This window comes from Aedes aegypti, chromosome 3 (genome assembly GCF_002204515.2).
Source record: "Aedes aegypti strain LVP_AGWG chromosome 3, AaegL5.0 Primary Assembly, whole genome shotgun sequence".
Classification (NCBI taxonomy): Eukaryota; Metazoa; Arthropoda; class Insecta; order Diptera; family Culicidae; genus Aedes; species Aedes aegypti.
Window position 1 is genome coordinate 201190386 of NC_035109.1, and position 15874 is coordinate 201206259.

A 15874-nucleotide genomic window follows, 5' to 3' on the forward strand; every position below is an offset into this window, starting at 1 on the left:
AGCGCTAACTGAAATCACATGAACAAAAAGTATTCTCTTTAGCAAATCAAGTAAAAAACAACCAACAAACTAGCAACACTGATCAACATAGCATAATGATATCTGCTTGCAAGTCATCGTCATCCATACACGGTTGTCTCCATGTACTACACCATCCAGTAGCAACAGTTGTTGATGAAGTAACTTTCATGAAGGATTCTAGGAATAACGTTGGGATTGGTTTGGCTGGAAAAAGAAAAGCATTTTCTGAGAGGTATAACATAATCTGATAAAAAAGGAAAAGGATACATGGATTTGCAAGGAAAGAGGTGACATGAATAAGAATAGCATTGGATAGGGCTAATCAGCGTGATGTGAACAGCTCCAGATCATGTATAGATGAAATCGCTTTCCCTGCTTCTCCATTAAAATCAAATAAGTTTTCCCGTTGATTGAATTGAACTGTAATCTTTATTTACATTTATATATCTACGTGAAGAAAGTATTGTCATGTTTTTTTTAAATTACAAAAATATTCGTTTATTTGATTTTTTTTTCCTTGTAAAGTAAAACTGATGGGCTCACGTATGATACATAAATTACAGCATTTTGACCAGTTGTTGAGAATTCTTATCCCCAATGATGGTGCCCAAGAAGAGTGATAGTTTGCAACTATGATATCCATTGTTTAATGAGTTCAAATACTCGTTCCTTTGCTGCAAGCATCTCAGGCGAATCTCTATCACTTATTGATCCCATATCTGCAACGTGCGAAGCCACTAAAAAAAATATGGTTAGTCTCTAATCTGTGAGGCAATGTACTTATAGCAGGTATTTACTAGGAATAACGACAGTCGGAGATTGGTCATTCAAGTCTTCTTGCAATCCCATTGGGCGCCATGGATCAAGCTGTCCCTGTGTGAAAAATACATTCGTAACTTCCGGGTTCATATGACCATAGATGGTGTTGGTTCGTTTAATGTTTGCATCCAATCTAGCTGGGTAGAATCTGTGAAAAGAAAATTAAGTAATTTTAACATAGATGACAACATTAAGGAATTAAGATGTGTTACTTACATGTAATCATACAAATCGTAGCACATTCTCACGTAGAGATCGACAGGGAAGCCGGAGCCAAAAATTTGATTCTCTGAGCCGGACGTTTGATACCATCCATATTCAGCGCAGGTTTGGTAAAGCCATGGTCGCACTACAAATACAAATTAATAATGTTTAAACCTTAAAAGCTTCCTTTAATGTTTACGCACTTGCTCCTCGATTGGCACCGTGATTCCAATCTATTGACCTGTAGTAGCGAATTGTGCTATCGTAGGTCATGTCCATGCACTGGTTGACGCCTCTGATAAACCAGTTAGCCAATGCTTCCATATCGTTTTCTATAGAATCATCCATGATGATTTCACAAACACCTTCAATATCTCCCGGGGAATGATACTGCACAACTCCGGCGAAATAATCCGAAATGGAACTTAGAAACATTGCAGAATCCAAACTATTGGCAAAGTTTATGTTATTACAAACTTTAAATTCTTCACGCACTTTGTCGAATTCTTCTCTCGCCAAATGGTCTTCTATTTGTTCATATGCACGTTCAATTCTATCAGCGCATGCATCACCGCCAACCAGACGAATAGATTCTGATACAACTTCTTTATATTCTGTAAAAGATTGGTTATGTTATACTATACTGCCCATAAATGCATGTCAGTCTCACGCTTGCTGGATTTCCTATTCACATGGGACAATTATGCGTTTATAGGCAGTATACTAGTATTAAGTTAATTATTATAATGATTTAGTTGATAAGTTAATAACGGAATGAAAAATACATAATAATCGCACAACAGTTCCACTATACTACTAGGGTAAACGTTACATTGACACGCTGACGCTGTACAGTGTGCTGTTTAATAGTATTACGCTCTGACTGCTACATTGTATTTTCCTAGATTTTGAGATTCGATGTTATCTCAGTTTACTATACTTACCAACAAAGTCGAGCTTAGCCAATAAAGGCGCACTAGAAGCCCATCCACCATCCACTAGGTGAGGGTACTTCTGTCTGAACCATGCTACCATCGTTGCTGAGTATGAACCACCGGCCATGATCACTTTAGAATTCTCAGCTCCAGGAATTGCTCTTCGCATTTCTTCAACGAAGTGAGCCAAATCCGCTAAGGCTTGATCAATGTTAAGGAATTTCAACAGGTCCGAGCGTGTACTCCTGCAAATTTTATGAATGTTATTCTGATTCCGTTTCACTCAACTGTAGATCGTACTCACGCAGTGGGACGGCTCTGACCATAATATCGGTGTTCAGTGTAGAAAAGGTGAGCTCCTAGTTCTTTTGCCATATCGTAGAAATGGCCATACATTACATATCCGGGACTGATTTCCCATTCTCCTCCCAGAAAAATGAAAAGAGGCCCTCCGGGTTGATAGTGTTCTCCGTTTTGAATGTATCGCTAAAAATTATAAAAGAATATACATCAACAGGATTTATATTTGATACAAATAAATAGTACTTACCATGCTCCACGTTGATGGGTTTTGTGGATCGAAGTTATCCACATATTGCGTAATCCACTTCACCTCAGCTTGCCTTGTAACATTTCTGGGATGTCCTCGAAGTGGGGGCTCACGATGCAACTGTTCCCAATAAGTTTGAGGTGATGCTTCTAGTAAGGCTGGTGAAACCAACAGTAATGCTACAACGAGAAATATCATCTCTATGTCCGTTACTGGTGGTCAGATATAGTTCAATAAAATCCACATTCTTCTGACGGCTGTGTTTTATATACTTGACAAAGTTGTTAATCATGTAGCTAATCTTATCGGTTGGTAATACCGTAGACGTGATTTTTATAGTACCATAAATAGCTAGCCCGAGGCGATAACAAAGATAGACATAAAGTTACTGTAACCCTTAAAGCTCTACTAAAAATCGATTATTTGTGAAAACTGAAAAAAAACAGTTTTCTTCCGATTGGTCAACAAATCACGAAAAGCAAAAACGTCCGTTCGTCATAATTGACTAAAAGAACACGCGGACATTTTTATTTTCCATAATGTGTTGTCCGTTCGGGAGAATACTGCTCCTTAAATTTTGGCAAATAATCAATTCTAAATAGAACCTTAAGTTTGATTATTGTAATTGTGTAATAGCGATTTTTGCTGGTTTATTTTCAATATTACATACCGTCGTCGTGAGTGAGAACTGGTGAAAAACGCCAACATATGTCCAAATTGGCGACAAACGGCTATCTCACGGTTTGCATTCCCAGGGTCGGCACTAAACCTGCTTAGAGGACACACGAAAATTTGAAAGAGAAGTTATACATTTTACTTACATTTAATGAGATTCCTTTTTTTATTTAGGTTAGTTAATTGTTAGTATCGGTGCGACCGATTGGACACGTTGGGGCAAATAGCGGGACATGCGACGTACCTGAGCTAACTTCTTAATGGGGCACCGTTCAAGGAGTTGCAGGGAATGGATTCTTCGATTATTTCTGGGGTGCACTGGGCAGCAGATGAGCTAGGAGTCGTGGGGCCTTCCTGCTGTTAGTCCAATCAATTTCCATATAAGCCATAGTGTATTGCTCCTGCGGTAGTTCATTTTGACGTGTTCCTGGGTCGTTTTGAGGCTAGCCGCCTTCGAAGAGGGTCAGTTTGTCTCAGTCACCTTCTGATACAGACGGAGGATGGATGTGCTCCCCAAAGCACGGTCCTCCGTGCAGCGTCTTCTGGTGGCTGGACGGATTTTTTTGTGGAGGGGCTGGGAATCGAACCCATGATGTCAGACCCAATTTTGCTACATTACCGAACAGGCCGAAAAGTCAGTAAAAACAATTACCGACTATTCAGTAGTTGATGTTTTTGACTGACTTGTCGTTAAAATCAAATCAAAACAAACAGATGCGCATGCGGGAAAGTGTCAAATGAGAATCTCCTGCTGTAAAATCGTCCGGCGCCGGGAGACACGGCTATGGCAACCAAACTGTTCCTGCACCTATTTTGCGCTTTCTCGTGGTAAGTAGTCGAAATTTAGTGAGAAACTTAATCATTTTAAGCAACCAAAAGGCTCCGCTAAGGACGATTTAACTGCTTACGTTGGTAAATTCGGTTGGTTTCCATACAAGAGGTAGATTCATCTGCATTATTGAGTTTGCCTCTTGTATGCAAACCAACCAAATAATGATTTTGTCACACATTTTTCGATTACTTCCACTGAGATATGAGCATACCGTAGATTCGCACGAAAAATGCATGTCGATGTCCATGTTCATGTCGATTGGGTTTTAATTTGTATTGATTTCTGAAAAAAGCAGAATCCGGAGAAGCAAAGCATGAAGCATTGGAAACTGGCAAGCCAGTAAAAACGCTCTTCAATTTTACTGACTAAGTCAGTAATTTCTATCAATCAAAACATATTTTGGTTTACTGGGTTTTTTAGTAATCGTAAAAATTACCGAAAAAAACGTAGTTCCAAAACCCAGTAAAATTTTACTGGGGTCGGTAATCTGAATTGGCTGTGTTGGTTTTCAAAGGTACTGCATGCACAATCTCACACACCCAGCAGTATAAATAAAACGTTTATTACTACATTCTCGGTAGTAATTGTAGCATTGTGGAACACGTTTGTGTCATTTTCCTTTCTAAACTTTTCGAACAACAAAGCGTTGATATTAATGAAGGTAGCACTTACTACAAAGCTACTGGTAGTTAGCATCAGAGGTTGCTACTCATGCTTTGAGATTGTTAAAATGAAAAGAACAAAAAAAAATGAAAAAGATCATGGGAAAACGCTGTCAGCTTTGATATTTTTAGAAGGTATTTTGAGATTTCCATAGAAATTCTGATATTTCGAAAAGAATTTTGAGATTCCGGTAAAATTACCGTAGCAATTTGGAATTGCATTCTTCTTTCTGGAGTTACGTTACATCAACTGGGGCAGAGCCTACTTCTCAGGTTAGTGTTCTTATGAGTGCTTACACAGTTATTCTGAGAGCTGTCAATGCCAATTCACCATTATGTACAGTTGTGTTCAGAAAAATAGTAGTGAAAGCCGATTTTCATACAAAATGCTCAACTTTGGCATGCTGTAATTTTGTTTCCATATGAGCTATCGGCATGAAACTTTTGCAGTGAACTACAAATATGCTCAATTTTATTTTCACTCTACCGGCTAAAAAGTTAAGCACCAGGTGAAATTGCTTAACGTAATAGTAGGAATCTAGCTATTTAGAATTTATAAAGGACATGTAACGATTGGGTTCGACGAAGAATACAGGCAGGTTTTGGAGGAGAAGGATGCAGCGCGGGCTGCAATTCTGCAGCAAGGAACGCGACAAAACGTGGAGCGAAATAAAAAGAAACGAAAGCAGCAAACCCGCATATACCGGGACAAAATGCGCCGCCTGGAAGAAGCGGAATGTGAAGAAATGGAGCAGTTGCATCGTTCACAAGAAACGCGAATGTTCTACGAGAAGCTTAACGCATCCCGAAAAGGCTTCGTGCCGCAAGCCTAAATGTGTAGGGTGATTGAAAGGTGGAAGCAGCACTACGATGAACACATGAATGACACGGAGAACACAGGCGCAGAGGGTCACGACAGCGGAGGAAGTGACTACGTCAGCACGGCGGATGAAGGAAACCAACCTGTCCCCACATTGAGGGAAGTTAAGGATGCCATCAACCAGCTTAAAAACAACAAGGCCGCTGCACAGTGCTGCGTCCCTTGGACAAAAGTGGAAAAATCAACAATTTTATTGCACCAATTCAAGTATGCTACTTTGTTTGCATATATTTGATATGTGTTAAATGAGTAGCAAAACATCGTGAACTCAATTATGTATGAGACTAGGCCAACCCAAGTTGTTGAACTGTTTGATTAAATGGCGTAAATTCTATAAATTTGCGTGAATTACAATTTATCTCTAGTAGCGATCTATGTTGTTCTATGAGATTTTTCTAAGTAATATTCGGAATGGTAAGCATCAAACTTAATAAGTTCTATACATAACACTGTAAATAATTGTGATTTTTTTCACACAGGAACTTTGTGAGATCTAAAGCACCCATATAATTTATTTTTCACATAGAGCAAAATAACTAGCAAAACTTCAAACAGCTAAAACAAAAAATCACCTGAAAACACCACTCTGATTTTTGCATCAGTTCTTATTTAGGATGCCTTTTAAACACTGAAAATGATTCCAGCTGCTCCCGTCTGCTCTTTCGATTGCAATCTTCGATTTTGTGGATGATGTTCTTGCGATAAATAACCAGGGTTTTTGAACGCATATGCAATGCTGATCTATCGAAACACCAAAAAAACCTGCTTAGTTTCCTATGCAGTTTGAACAAGGGTGGAGAAAGCACTTTTTGTTATAGACGCAGTGAACGTCTTCTTTGTGGCGTTACGTCCCAAATTGAACAGAGCCTGCTTTTCAAGTTTTGTGCAAAATAAAAAATAAAATACTAAAAAACCACTAGTAAGGCGAGCAAATACCTTTAAACTCTAAAATGATGCTCATCTTGATAGATAGGACTATTTCGTCCGCGACTTACAGACTTCTTCAGTGTCGAGTGCTTGACATTCTACTGTTACTGATTGAGAGCTTTTGTGCCAATTGATCACCTCTGCATTACTAGCATTTTTTATTACATTATACTTCTGACCTTCTTTCCTTTAGCGTTACGTTCAAATTGGAACAGAGCATGTTTCTCAGCTTAGTGTTCCTCACTATAATAAATTGAGAGCTTTTTTGTCAATTGATCATTTTTTCATTTGAAATCATGCATTTTTGGAGCAATTTTTCAACTCTGAAAGGTCCTCAACTGGTGAGATTAGAACATACGGCCCTGAGCATAGTATTCTTGAATAGTTTCGTTAAATGGTTAAAGATTTTGATTTGTTTGCAATAAGCTGCATTGCAATACTTTGAATTTGTGCGGTGAAAATTTACTTTCTTGTCATTTGGGTTCATTCACATATTGCATAACGCCGAAAATGGCATATTTGACACCCACGCACTTCATTGCTAGATCAACTGCTTTTATTGTTAGATTAACATCGCTCACAACTTGGAAAGAGCTTACATTTACATTTTATTTGATATATACATAAATATTTGATTTTAACAATCACAAGGATTTGATGGAATATATGCTGCATATTTTGATTCTAGAATTACTGGAAAACAAAAAAAAAAATGTGACGAAATATCATGAAATGCAGTGTCAAGATTATTGCTTTGATTTATTCGCTAAAGAATACCTCTTAATAAACTTGATATAAATGATTTATTACAAACGTAATTTTGTATTTTTATTTTATCTGTGATAATTTGGAAAATAAATTATGATCGTTCGGCGTTTACGCCACTCATGGGATCAATAAATTGCGAGTAATTTTTGCTAACATAAAATTTAGCCATCTACAACAATTTTTAGAAGAGATCATACCTTTATGAAACCGAATACACAAAATTGGCGCTTATGTCACTTATGCGGTTACGTTTATCACATAGGTCAATCATGACAATTATAGCCCTAATGATTCCTGACAACATTCCTATAAATACCATTGAGCTAAAACGCCTATAACGAAAGTTATGATTTTTGTCCCGAGGTCCCATACATTCGAAGTACTGTGCGCTGGTGAGGATGGTATTAAAGCTGAACTCATCAAAATGGGCCCGAGAGGTTGGCCGTCTGTCTGCACCGGCTGTTTGTCAGAATCTGGGAAACGGAACAGTTGCTGGAGGAGTGGAAGCAAGGGATTATATGCCATATCTACAAGAAGGGCGACAAACTGGAATGTGAAAACTATCGTGCGATCACTATCCTGAATGCTGCCTTCAAAGTTCTATCCCAGATTATCTTCCGTTGTCTATCATCAATTGCAAATGAGTTTGTGGGAAGTTATCAAGCTGGTTTCATCAACGGCCGCTCGACGACGGACCAAATCTTTACTGTACGGCCATTCCTCCAGAAATTCCGTGAATACCAAGTCCCAACGCATCACCTGTTAATCGATTTTAAAGCGGTTTATGATAGCATCGACCACAAAGAGCTATGGAGAATCCTGGACGAGTACAGTTTTCCCGGGAACCTCACAAGACTAATAAGAGCAACGATGGACGGTGTGTAGAATAGCGTGAAGATTTCGGGCGAACATTCCAGTTCGTTCGAATCCCGCCGAAGACTTCGACAGGGTGATGGACTTTCGTGCCTGCTGTTCAACATCGCGCTAGAAGGTGTCATGCGGAGAGCCGGGTTCAATAACCAAGGTATGGTTTTTGCAAGATCGAGCCAATTTGTTTGCTTCGCGGAAGATATGGATATTGTCGGAAGAACATTTGGAACGGAGTCAGATCTGTACACTCGCCTGAAACGTGAAGCGACAAAAGTCGGCTTGGTGGTGAATGCGTCATAAACAAAGTACATGCTTATAGTCGGAACCGAGCGCGACAGAGCCCGCCTGGGAAGCGGTGTTACGATAGTTAACGGCCGATAACAACGTTAGTCGTGAAATACGGAGACGCATCATCAGTGGAAGTCGCGCCTACTATGGGCTAGAAGAAGCTGCGGTCGAGAAAGATTCACCCCCTCACCAAATGTACCATGTACAAAACGCTAATAAGCCCGGTGGTTTTCTATGGACATGAAGCATGGACCATGCTGGAAGCACTTGGAGTGTTCGAACGAAGGGTGCTTAGAACTATCTTTGGCGGTGTGCAGGAGAATGGTGTGTGGCGGCGGATAATGAACCACGAGCTCGCAGGCTCTACGGCAAACTCAGTATCCAGAAGGATGTGAAAGCCGGAAGGGTGCGCTGGGCAAGGCATGTTGGAAGACTACCGGACAACAATCCTGCGAAGATTGTGTTCGCGTCAAATCCGGTTGGCACAAGAAGGCGGGAGGCACAAGAAGGCGGGAGGCACAGCGAGCGAGGTGGCTTGATCAGGTGCAACAATTTCTGGATCTGGAGAGCGTGGGCCAAAATCGAATTTAGAGGGACACAGCCATGGACCGAGTAAATTGGCGTAACATCGTTAACGAGGTTTTATCAAATTGATTGAATACCAACTAAATAAATAATAATAAAGTAATTCTTAGTTTTACGTGAGAATTCTGACATCCCGTATTCTCTGATTTCCTTTTGAATTCTGGAATCACTATAGAAATTCTGGGATTCCGGTATTCATTCTGGGATTAGAAATTAGAATTAAAAATCCGGTATTTGATCTTGTTATTATTTTATTGGAATTATTTGGGTGTCTCTAAGACGGTATTTGATTGATTTTTCAACAAAACCTTATTTTTGTTTCTTGAGAAATCATGTTATTTTTTGGCATGGTTTTTGAAACATTGAACCGAAATTTGTTTTGCACGGTTCGCATCCCCCGTGCGAAAACAGAATCGGGTATCCTAATTGTGATTTTGCCAAGTTTTACTACGGGCATTAAGTTGATTAATTTAAGAATGTTGAGTTTAGAAAAAAAACCTTGGCGAGGAAAAATGTACGGTAGATTTTTTTTCAATTTTCCTGACATTACGTCCTCATTGAGACAGGACCTGCTTTCCAGAAAAAGTATTGCAAGAGCACTTCCCTTTTTGATTTAACTTGCAATTGAACTATTTATATATTGTCACATTGAAATGAGCAACAACAACAACAACAACAACAAATCTGATACAATATTGCCTGTTGAAATGAACATTCTTTTTCACAATCAACCACATCCTAAAAAAGTTTTCCATTACCCACCAGTACCCATGTTCATCACTGCAGTGTTCAATCATCAATTGATTGGCTGTGGTTTGTGAAAAAAGAATCAATCAAAGATTAATTTTGTTCAACATGTTTCAATTAAAACGGAGCAATTATGTTGAGGTTTTCTCTCACACGGAGGTGGAGCAACAGTTGGATTTAAAATCTTATTTTTATTATAATAATTATAATGCTAATGAGATAGTATCTGAACCAATTCACGTTCAACGCTCCGTCATCGTAATCATCGTCATCATCGAAACTTCAAAAGCAGTTTTTCTGTTCAAAACTAAAAATTATTAGATGAAAATGTGTTCACTGTGTTTCGGTTGGAGAATAGAATACAGTGAACACATTTTCCTGTAAATTTTCTTGTTTTTGAACGAAAAAACTGCTTTTGAAAATTCCGAAATCAATGACGGATCCTGCCCCCTTCAGTACAATAATCAAAATTGCAATAAAAAATAATGTATTCCTAAACTTCTATTTTTGTTTTATTGGGGGTTCAGTGATGACTATGTTTTGACCTCTACTTCCATTTCATTCATATAAAACCCAATTATAGCTATACTATTGGGGTAATACGCTAATTGTTAGACAGGTAGAATTGTCTTGAATTGTTGCACACATAAAAAAATGCAAGCACTGTTCAACACTAGTAGTATTCGAAAAAAAAAAACATTTTCAAAGGTAATCAGCCAAAAAAAATCTATAATCGGTACTATCATCCTTTACGCTAGTTCACTGTATAAAATAGTAGAAATTCTTCCAGCCGACATTAAAAAAAACAATATTTTCTTGTCATTTACAGGTTATATTTTACGACTCAGATTGGAACCCAACTGTCGATCAGCAAGCAATGGATCGTGCTCATCGCCTGGGTCAAACGAAACAGGTTACCGTTTATCGTTTAATCTGCAAAGGCACAATCGAGGAACGAATTTTGCAGCGAGCACGTGAAAAGAGTGAGGTAATTATCCGATTAGAATGCAACATTACACATATTTCGAAGTTCTTATTATATTGAAACGTTCATTGTTGCATTGCATTTGATTTTTAAAATTTCAGTCTATATCGTTTGTTGTCTAGATTGAACGCATTCGCATTTTTGCACTTTATGGAACGCAAATATTTATTTATTTATTTATTTATTTATTTATTGTATACAGTCTTCGACATTAAAATAGTACCGCACAGACTATTGTTTAAAAGCTAATCCTTAATTTAAACACAGTTTTGGACAAGTTAAAATCAAACAAATGGTACACATTATTGAAACGCTGACAACAAACATCTAGAGGATTATGCTGGCCATATTGAGTCCGATGAAAGGCCTGTCGGAGAAAATCGAAACTCCTAATCGATCGTCCCGGGGCGGTTATGCGCAGCCTTCCCAAGAGATCGGAGCAATCAATAATATTGTTCAGGATGTCGAAGATCAATAGTCGTTGTAGAAGTTCCCGTCTTTTTGTAGAGTTTGCAATTTTATGAGTGCGCATCGTTGTTCGTATGGAGGGAGATGCTGACCATCACGCCACGGAAGATGACGAAGAGCAAATCGCAGAAAACACTTCTGCACACGTTCTAGGCGAGCGATTTGGACGGAATGATATGGTGCCCAGACGGTGACGCCGTATTCTAGTATACTGCGTACAAGCGAAACGTATAATGATTTCAGGCAATATACATCACGAAACGCTTGAGTATTACGTCTTATTATGCCCAACACTGCAAATGCCTTTGCGGTTACAGAAGATATATGCTGCGAGAATTTTAGCTTCACGTCGAGAATAACTCCCAGATCTTGAACGGCCGTGATTCTTTGAATTACGTTAGTGCCCATGATGTATTCCAAAGCAGTTGTTGATTGCAGCCGGGAGAATGTAATAGAGTTGCACTTCTCAATATTCAATTCCATTCCATTTTCTCTGCACCACTTCAACAGTGCGTCCAAATCCATTTGAAGTGCGCAACAAACAACAAGTGACGTCACCACACGGAAGAATTTTAAATCATCTGCATACATCATCTTTGGGGATTTGATTGCGATCGATAGATCGTGAGCAAAGAGCACAAAAAGGAGCGGCCCTAGATGACTGCCTTGCGGGACACCAGAAGCAACTGAAAAAGGAGCCGAGTTTGACGAACCAATTCTCACATATGCATTTCGACCCGTTAGATACGAGCCAATCCAATCGGTGAACCAAGTTGGAAACCCATATCGTTTCAGTTTCTCAACTGCAAGAGCGTGGGGGACACGGTCAAAAGCTTTCGAAAAGTCAACGTAGATAGCGTCAACTTGCTGCCGTTTTTCAATTTTACCGATGAGTAGGGATACATAACTCATGATGTTGATAGTAGGGGACACGGGGCAGTATGGACACCCTAAAGAATTTGCCTATTTTGACTGTAAAGACATGAATATTATACTGTTTTTTATGTGCAGTATGCTTTTTAGAGTCCTTAAGCATTTGTTAAACATTGTTGCATAATTTGGAAAAAAATATTTTGTTTTCAAAAAGAGGTTTAATAAAAACTTATATTTGGTAGTCGTCATCAAGCTAGCGGGGAAAAGTGGACACCCCCATGGGGCAGTATGGGCACCTTAATGTTTATAGGAAAATTGTTTCGCAATCATTCTTAGAACCTCGAAAAATGAAGTACATATTCAGGAAACCATAGTGGCAGGTCACTGTGTCACTGAAAACATGATTAAACCAATTTACGACATTTTTCGTAGAGATGCTTTCAATATTTCCTCCAGGTTAGTTTTAATCCAGAATTGACGATTTTCAACCGATTTGTGGTTCCGCATCATAATCATTGCATTAAATGCTAAATATTTTTGGATAATTTTGTGTCCAAATTTATATTTCTTTCTTTTTGAAGTGAAAGCTCTGCTTTGTCACCCAGTGTCCATATTACCCCAACAGTATAAGAAATTTTCATGTAAGTTTTTTTAATGTCTTAAAGTACAAAAAAAACCTACTATATTTTTGAATATATCATAAATAATTCAAGATTCAATTAAGAGCTAAATTATCGGTCAACTTGCAGTCATTTGCCTTTGAGACCTTATTTGGTGAGGTGTGAATGTTATAATTCTCGAACCAAATAAAATCATGCTCAATTTTTTCGGTTTAAAATCAATGTTTTAAATATTTTTTCTAAAATTTTAGTGAACATTTTACTCTTCCGATAGGCAACTGAAATGTTGTTTGCATCGAAAGTGTAAAATTATTCGCTTATGCAAAGATACAGGGGGTGTCCATTCTGCCCCGGGTGTTCATACTGCCCCCGGTACCCCTAGTGGATCTCTTCTTCACAAACCCGTGTTGTTCGTCAGCGATGATGAGGCTCACCGACGGGTATACGGCGTCCAGCAACATACTCTCAAAAAGCTTCGGTAGGCAATTGAGGATAGATATCCCTCTATAATTCTGCACGTTGTGGATGTCACCTGCTTTGTGAATTGGAGTAATTGCTGCCTTGAAAGAAACACGAGAATAAGTTTGCGGACTCGGCTGATGACGATAACGTAGTATTCTCGTAGAACATGTTGGGAGGAATTCCGTTACTAGTTGTTCGCTGCCGAATGTGTTTCCAAAGATGCTGTGGCTTCTCCTTGACATCGTATTCGACGCGGAGCACGTAAGACCTAAAGCATGCTTGGTTCAAAGAGTTAAATTGGCGCTCCAATTCCCGTACAAGTGCCTTTTGGTCTTCGCCTCTCGACCGAAAGTAACGTTTTCGTGCCTTTCTCAATCGGTTTCGCAAATTACGTAGTTCCCCAGACCACCAGGGACGTCTATTTCCTAAATTGACCAATCGTTTCCGTAACGGTACGTTTCGATGAATGATCGTGTCCAGCTCCAGATAAAATCTGCTCGCAGCGTCATCTACAGTTCCAATAGTGAGAATGTTGGCCCAGTCAATTGCAGAAATTTGCCTGTTCATTTCATCTAAATCGCATCGTCGAAAATCGTAAAAATACTCCTCGTCTCGATTTGTCGATGTCATGCCCAATGCAACATGCTTCATTACAAAAGGCTTATGATGACGATCTACATTCATCAATGGCAAGGGAGGCTCAAAAATTTCACAATTCCCAGCGTCATTCACAAAAACTAAATCTAGCATTCGTCCGTTGGCATTCGTCAAATGATTGATTTGCAGCAGTCCAGTTGTGAGGATCGATTCGAGTAAAGAAGACTCTTGTTCGGAAGTAGCATTGGTGGGAATGAAACACCCAAAATCCTCATCGAAACAGTAGCAGTGGCAGGTTATAATCTCCCAACACCACTATCTGATCCCAATCTCTCATTTGGTTACAGATGTTTGAAACGCAAGCCGTTCGTAGTCGGTTGGTTCAGTGTTGGGTGGAAGGTATATCGCGCAAACAAATAGTGCACTGTTCCCTTCAGCCACACGCACAACGATTTGCTCCAGATGGGAAGCATCATCAACGTATACGGTATCGCTCTGTAGGTAGCGTTTCACACCGATCAGCACTCCACCACCACGCTGGAATTGACTTGTAATGGGGCTTCGGTCACAACGGTAAATTACGTACTCATCAGTCAACTCCGTGTTAAGTATTTTATCGTGCAGCCAGGTTTCGGTAAAAACAACGATGTCGTAGTCGCATGAAGAGAGAGCCAAGTGCAGTTCGTTTGTTTTTGTGCGGAGTCCACGCACATTCTGATAATACAGTGTGAGTGGGTGGTGTACGGAAGATCGGTCAGGTTTGCAATCAGAAATCGAGACGGGAGAAATGGTGATAGGCGATGGGCTAATGCATATTCTGTCGTCAGTTGTATTCAAGTTTACATCGAGTGCGGGCGAGTCGGGTAACGTGTGTTCAGATAGTCGATTTTCTTCATCGTTCGAATTGAAAAGTGTTTCGTGAATGGGAATCGAATTCACGGAAAATAATTCCTTTTTGCCATGTTTGAGTGGATAGTGCGGTGTTTTTTAGAATCGGAGCAATACCGACTTTCGGACGTCGACAGTCTCACTGCTGTTTAGATTGCTCTTCACCAGTTCGCGAATATTTTCCTCAGTCGCTTTGGGGTCGAAGCCAGATAAGTACAACCAAAACAAATCAACTTTCTCCTGACGGACTGCTAGTGGTACTATCACGGATGGGTCGATTTCTTTGGTGCCAGTAGACAATTCAGCACAGGATTCGTCGTCGACGCGAGGACGTTTCCTAGAGTTGTCCACAGGATTGCTTCTGCGTGGTGTTACGAGTCGAGCAGGTAAGGCGGTGGGCAAATGATTCAAGATAGTGTTTATTTTGATTGTGTTTTCATTGATCTCCTTCCTCAACTCCGTGAGTGCTTTGTTGTGCTCATCTTTGCTAGCATCAATTGCATTGTTGGTAGATGCAATAGCTTGACGAAAAAATATTATTACGCCATCCAGTGACGAACGCAAAACCCAATAATAAAATACAAAATGTACAGTTCTTTGCATTGAGCACTCAAGACATTTGAATTTATTTTTTCCGAATATGTTGGCGCATAATCTCTTGTTACTAATGTTTCAAAATTGTCATATTTTAATACTTAAATAAATACACTAAAGTATGGTTGCTTTTACATTCAACCATTCCATGAAAAATCAATCTAGTGGGTCACCGAATTCCGTGAAAATTTGCAATTTTGTTCCTTATCCGAAATAAGGATACACGTGTTTTTGGATTTTTTGATTAGGGTGACCATTTCCGAAACAAGGTGACCAAAAAAATCACGACCTTGCAAAATTTTTATTTTTTCAAAAATCATAACTTTTGAACCGCTTGACCTATTTTCAATTTTCTTGGACAAAATTAAAGCTAAAGATTTTAACTTTTCAAGAAAATTATAAAATTCCACAAAAAATGTTTTTTTTACATAAAAAAAAAAAAAATCCGTTTGTTCGTGTTTTGAAGGCCGTGGGCAGGCCCGGATTTGGGGGGTGCCAAGGGGGCAAATGCCCCGGGCCCCCCGAGGAACCAAAATTAAGAACAAAACACTCTATAAAAAACTTTTCCATATTTTCTCTTTAGACATTTGAACATATAATTCAAACGATTAAAACAACTTTTCA

The 15874-nt window shown here is 39.2% G+C and overlaps 2 protein-coding genes across 3 annotated transcripts in view; one reads left to right on the plus strand and one right to left on the minus strand.

Moving 5' to 3' along the window:
* The window catches only part of LOC5576158 (putative DNA helicase Ino80), a 97438-nt gene that overhangs the window by 20891 nt on the left and 60673 nt on the right, over window positions 1-15874 (plus strand). The window contains exon 9 of the mRNA XM_021853636.1: window positions 10593-10751. Coding sequence (XP_021709328.1) covers window positions 10593-10751 — 159 coding nt within the window. The remainder of the gene's footprint in view (window positions 1-10592; window positions 10752-15874) is intronic.
* LOC5576159 (putative serine protease F56F10.1) lies at window positions 493-2785 on the minus strand. Of its 2 annotated transcripts, XM_001662454.2 has the most exons (7): window positions 2530-2785; window positions 2284-2465; window positions 1989-2224; window positions 1248-1658; window positions 1057-1189; window positions 819-988; window positions 493-758 (listed from the first exon to the last, which is right to left on the minus strand). In XM_001662454.2, exons 1-7 carry the CDS (start codon window positions 2725-2727, stop codon window positions 652-654), a joined length of 1437 nt encoding a protein of 478 aa, XP_001662504.2. In that variant the 5' UTR covers window positions 2728-2785; the 3' UTR covers window positions 493-651. The 2 variants fall into 2 exon arrangements, with proteins under 2 accessions (XP_001662504.2, XP_021709329.1); XM_021853637.1 differs by lacking the exon at window positions 1248-1658.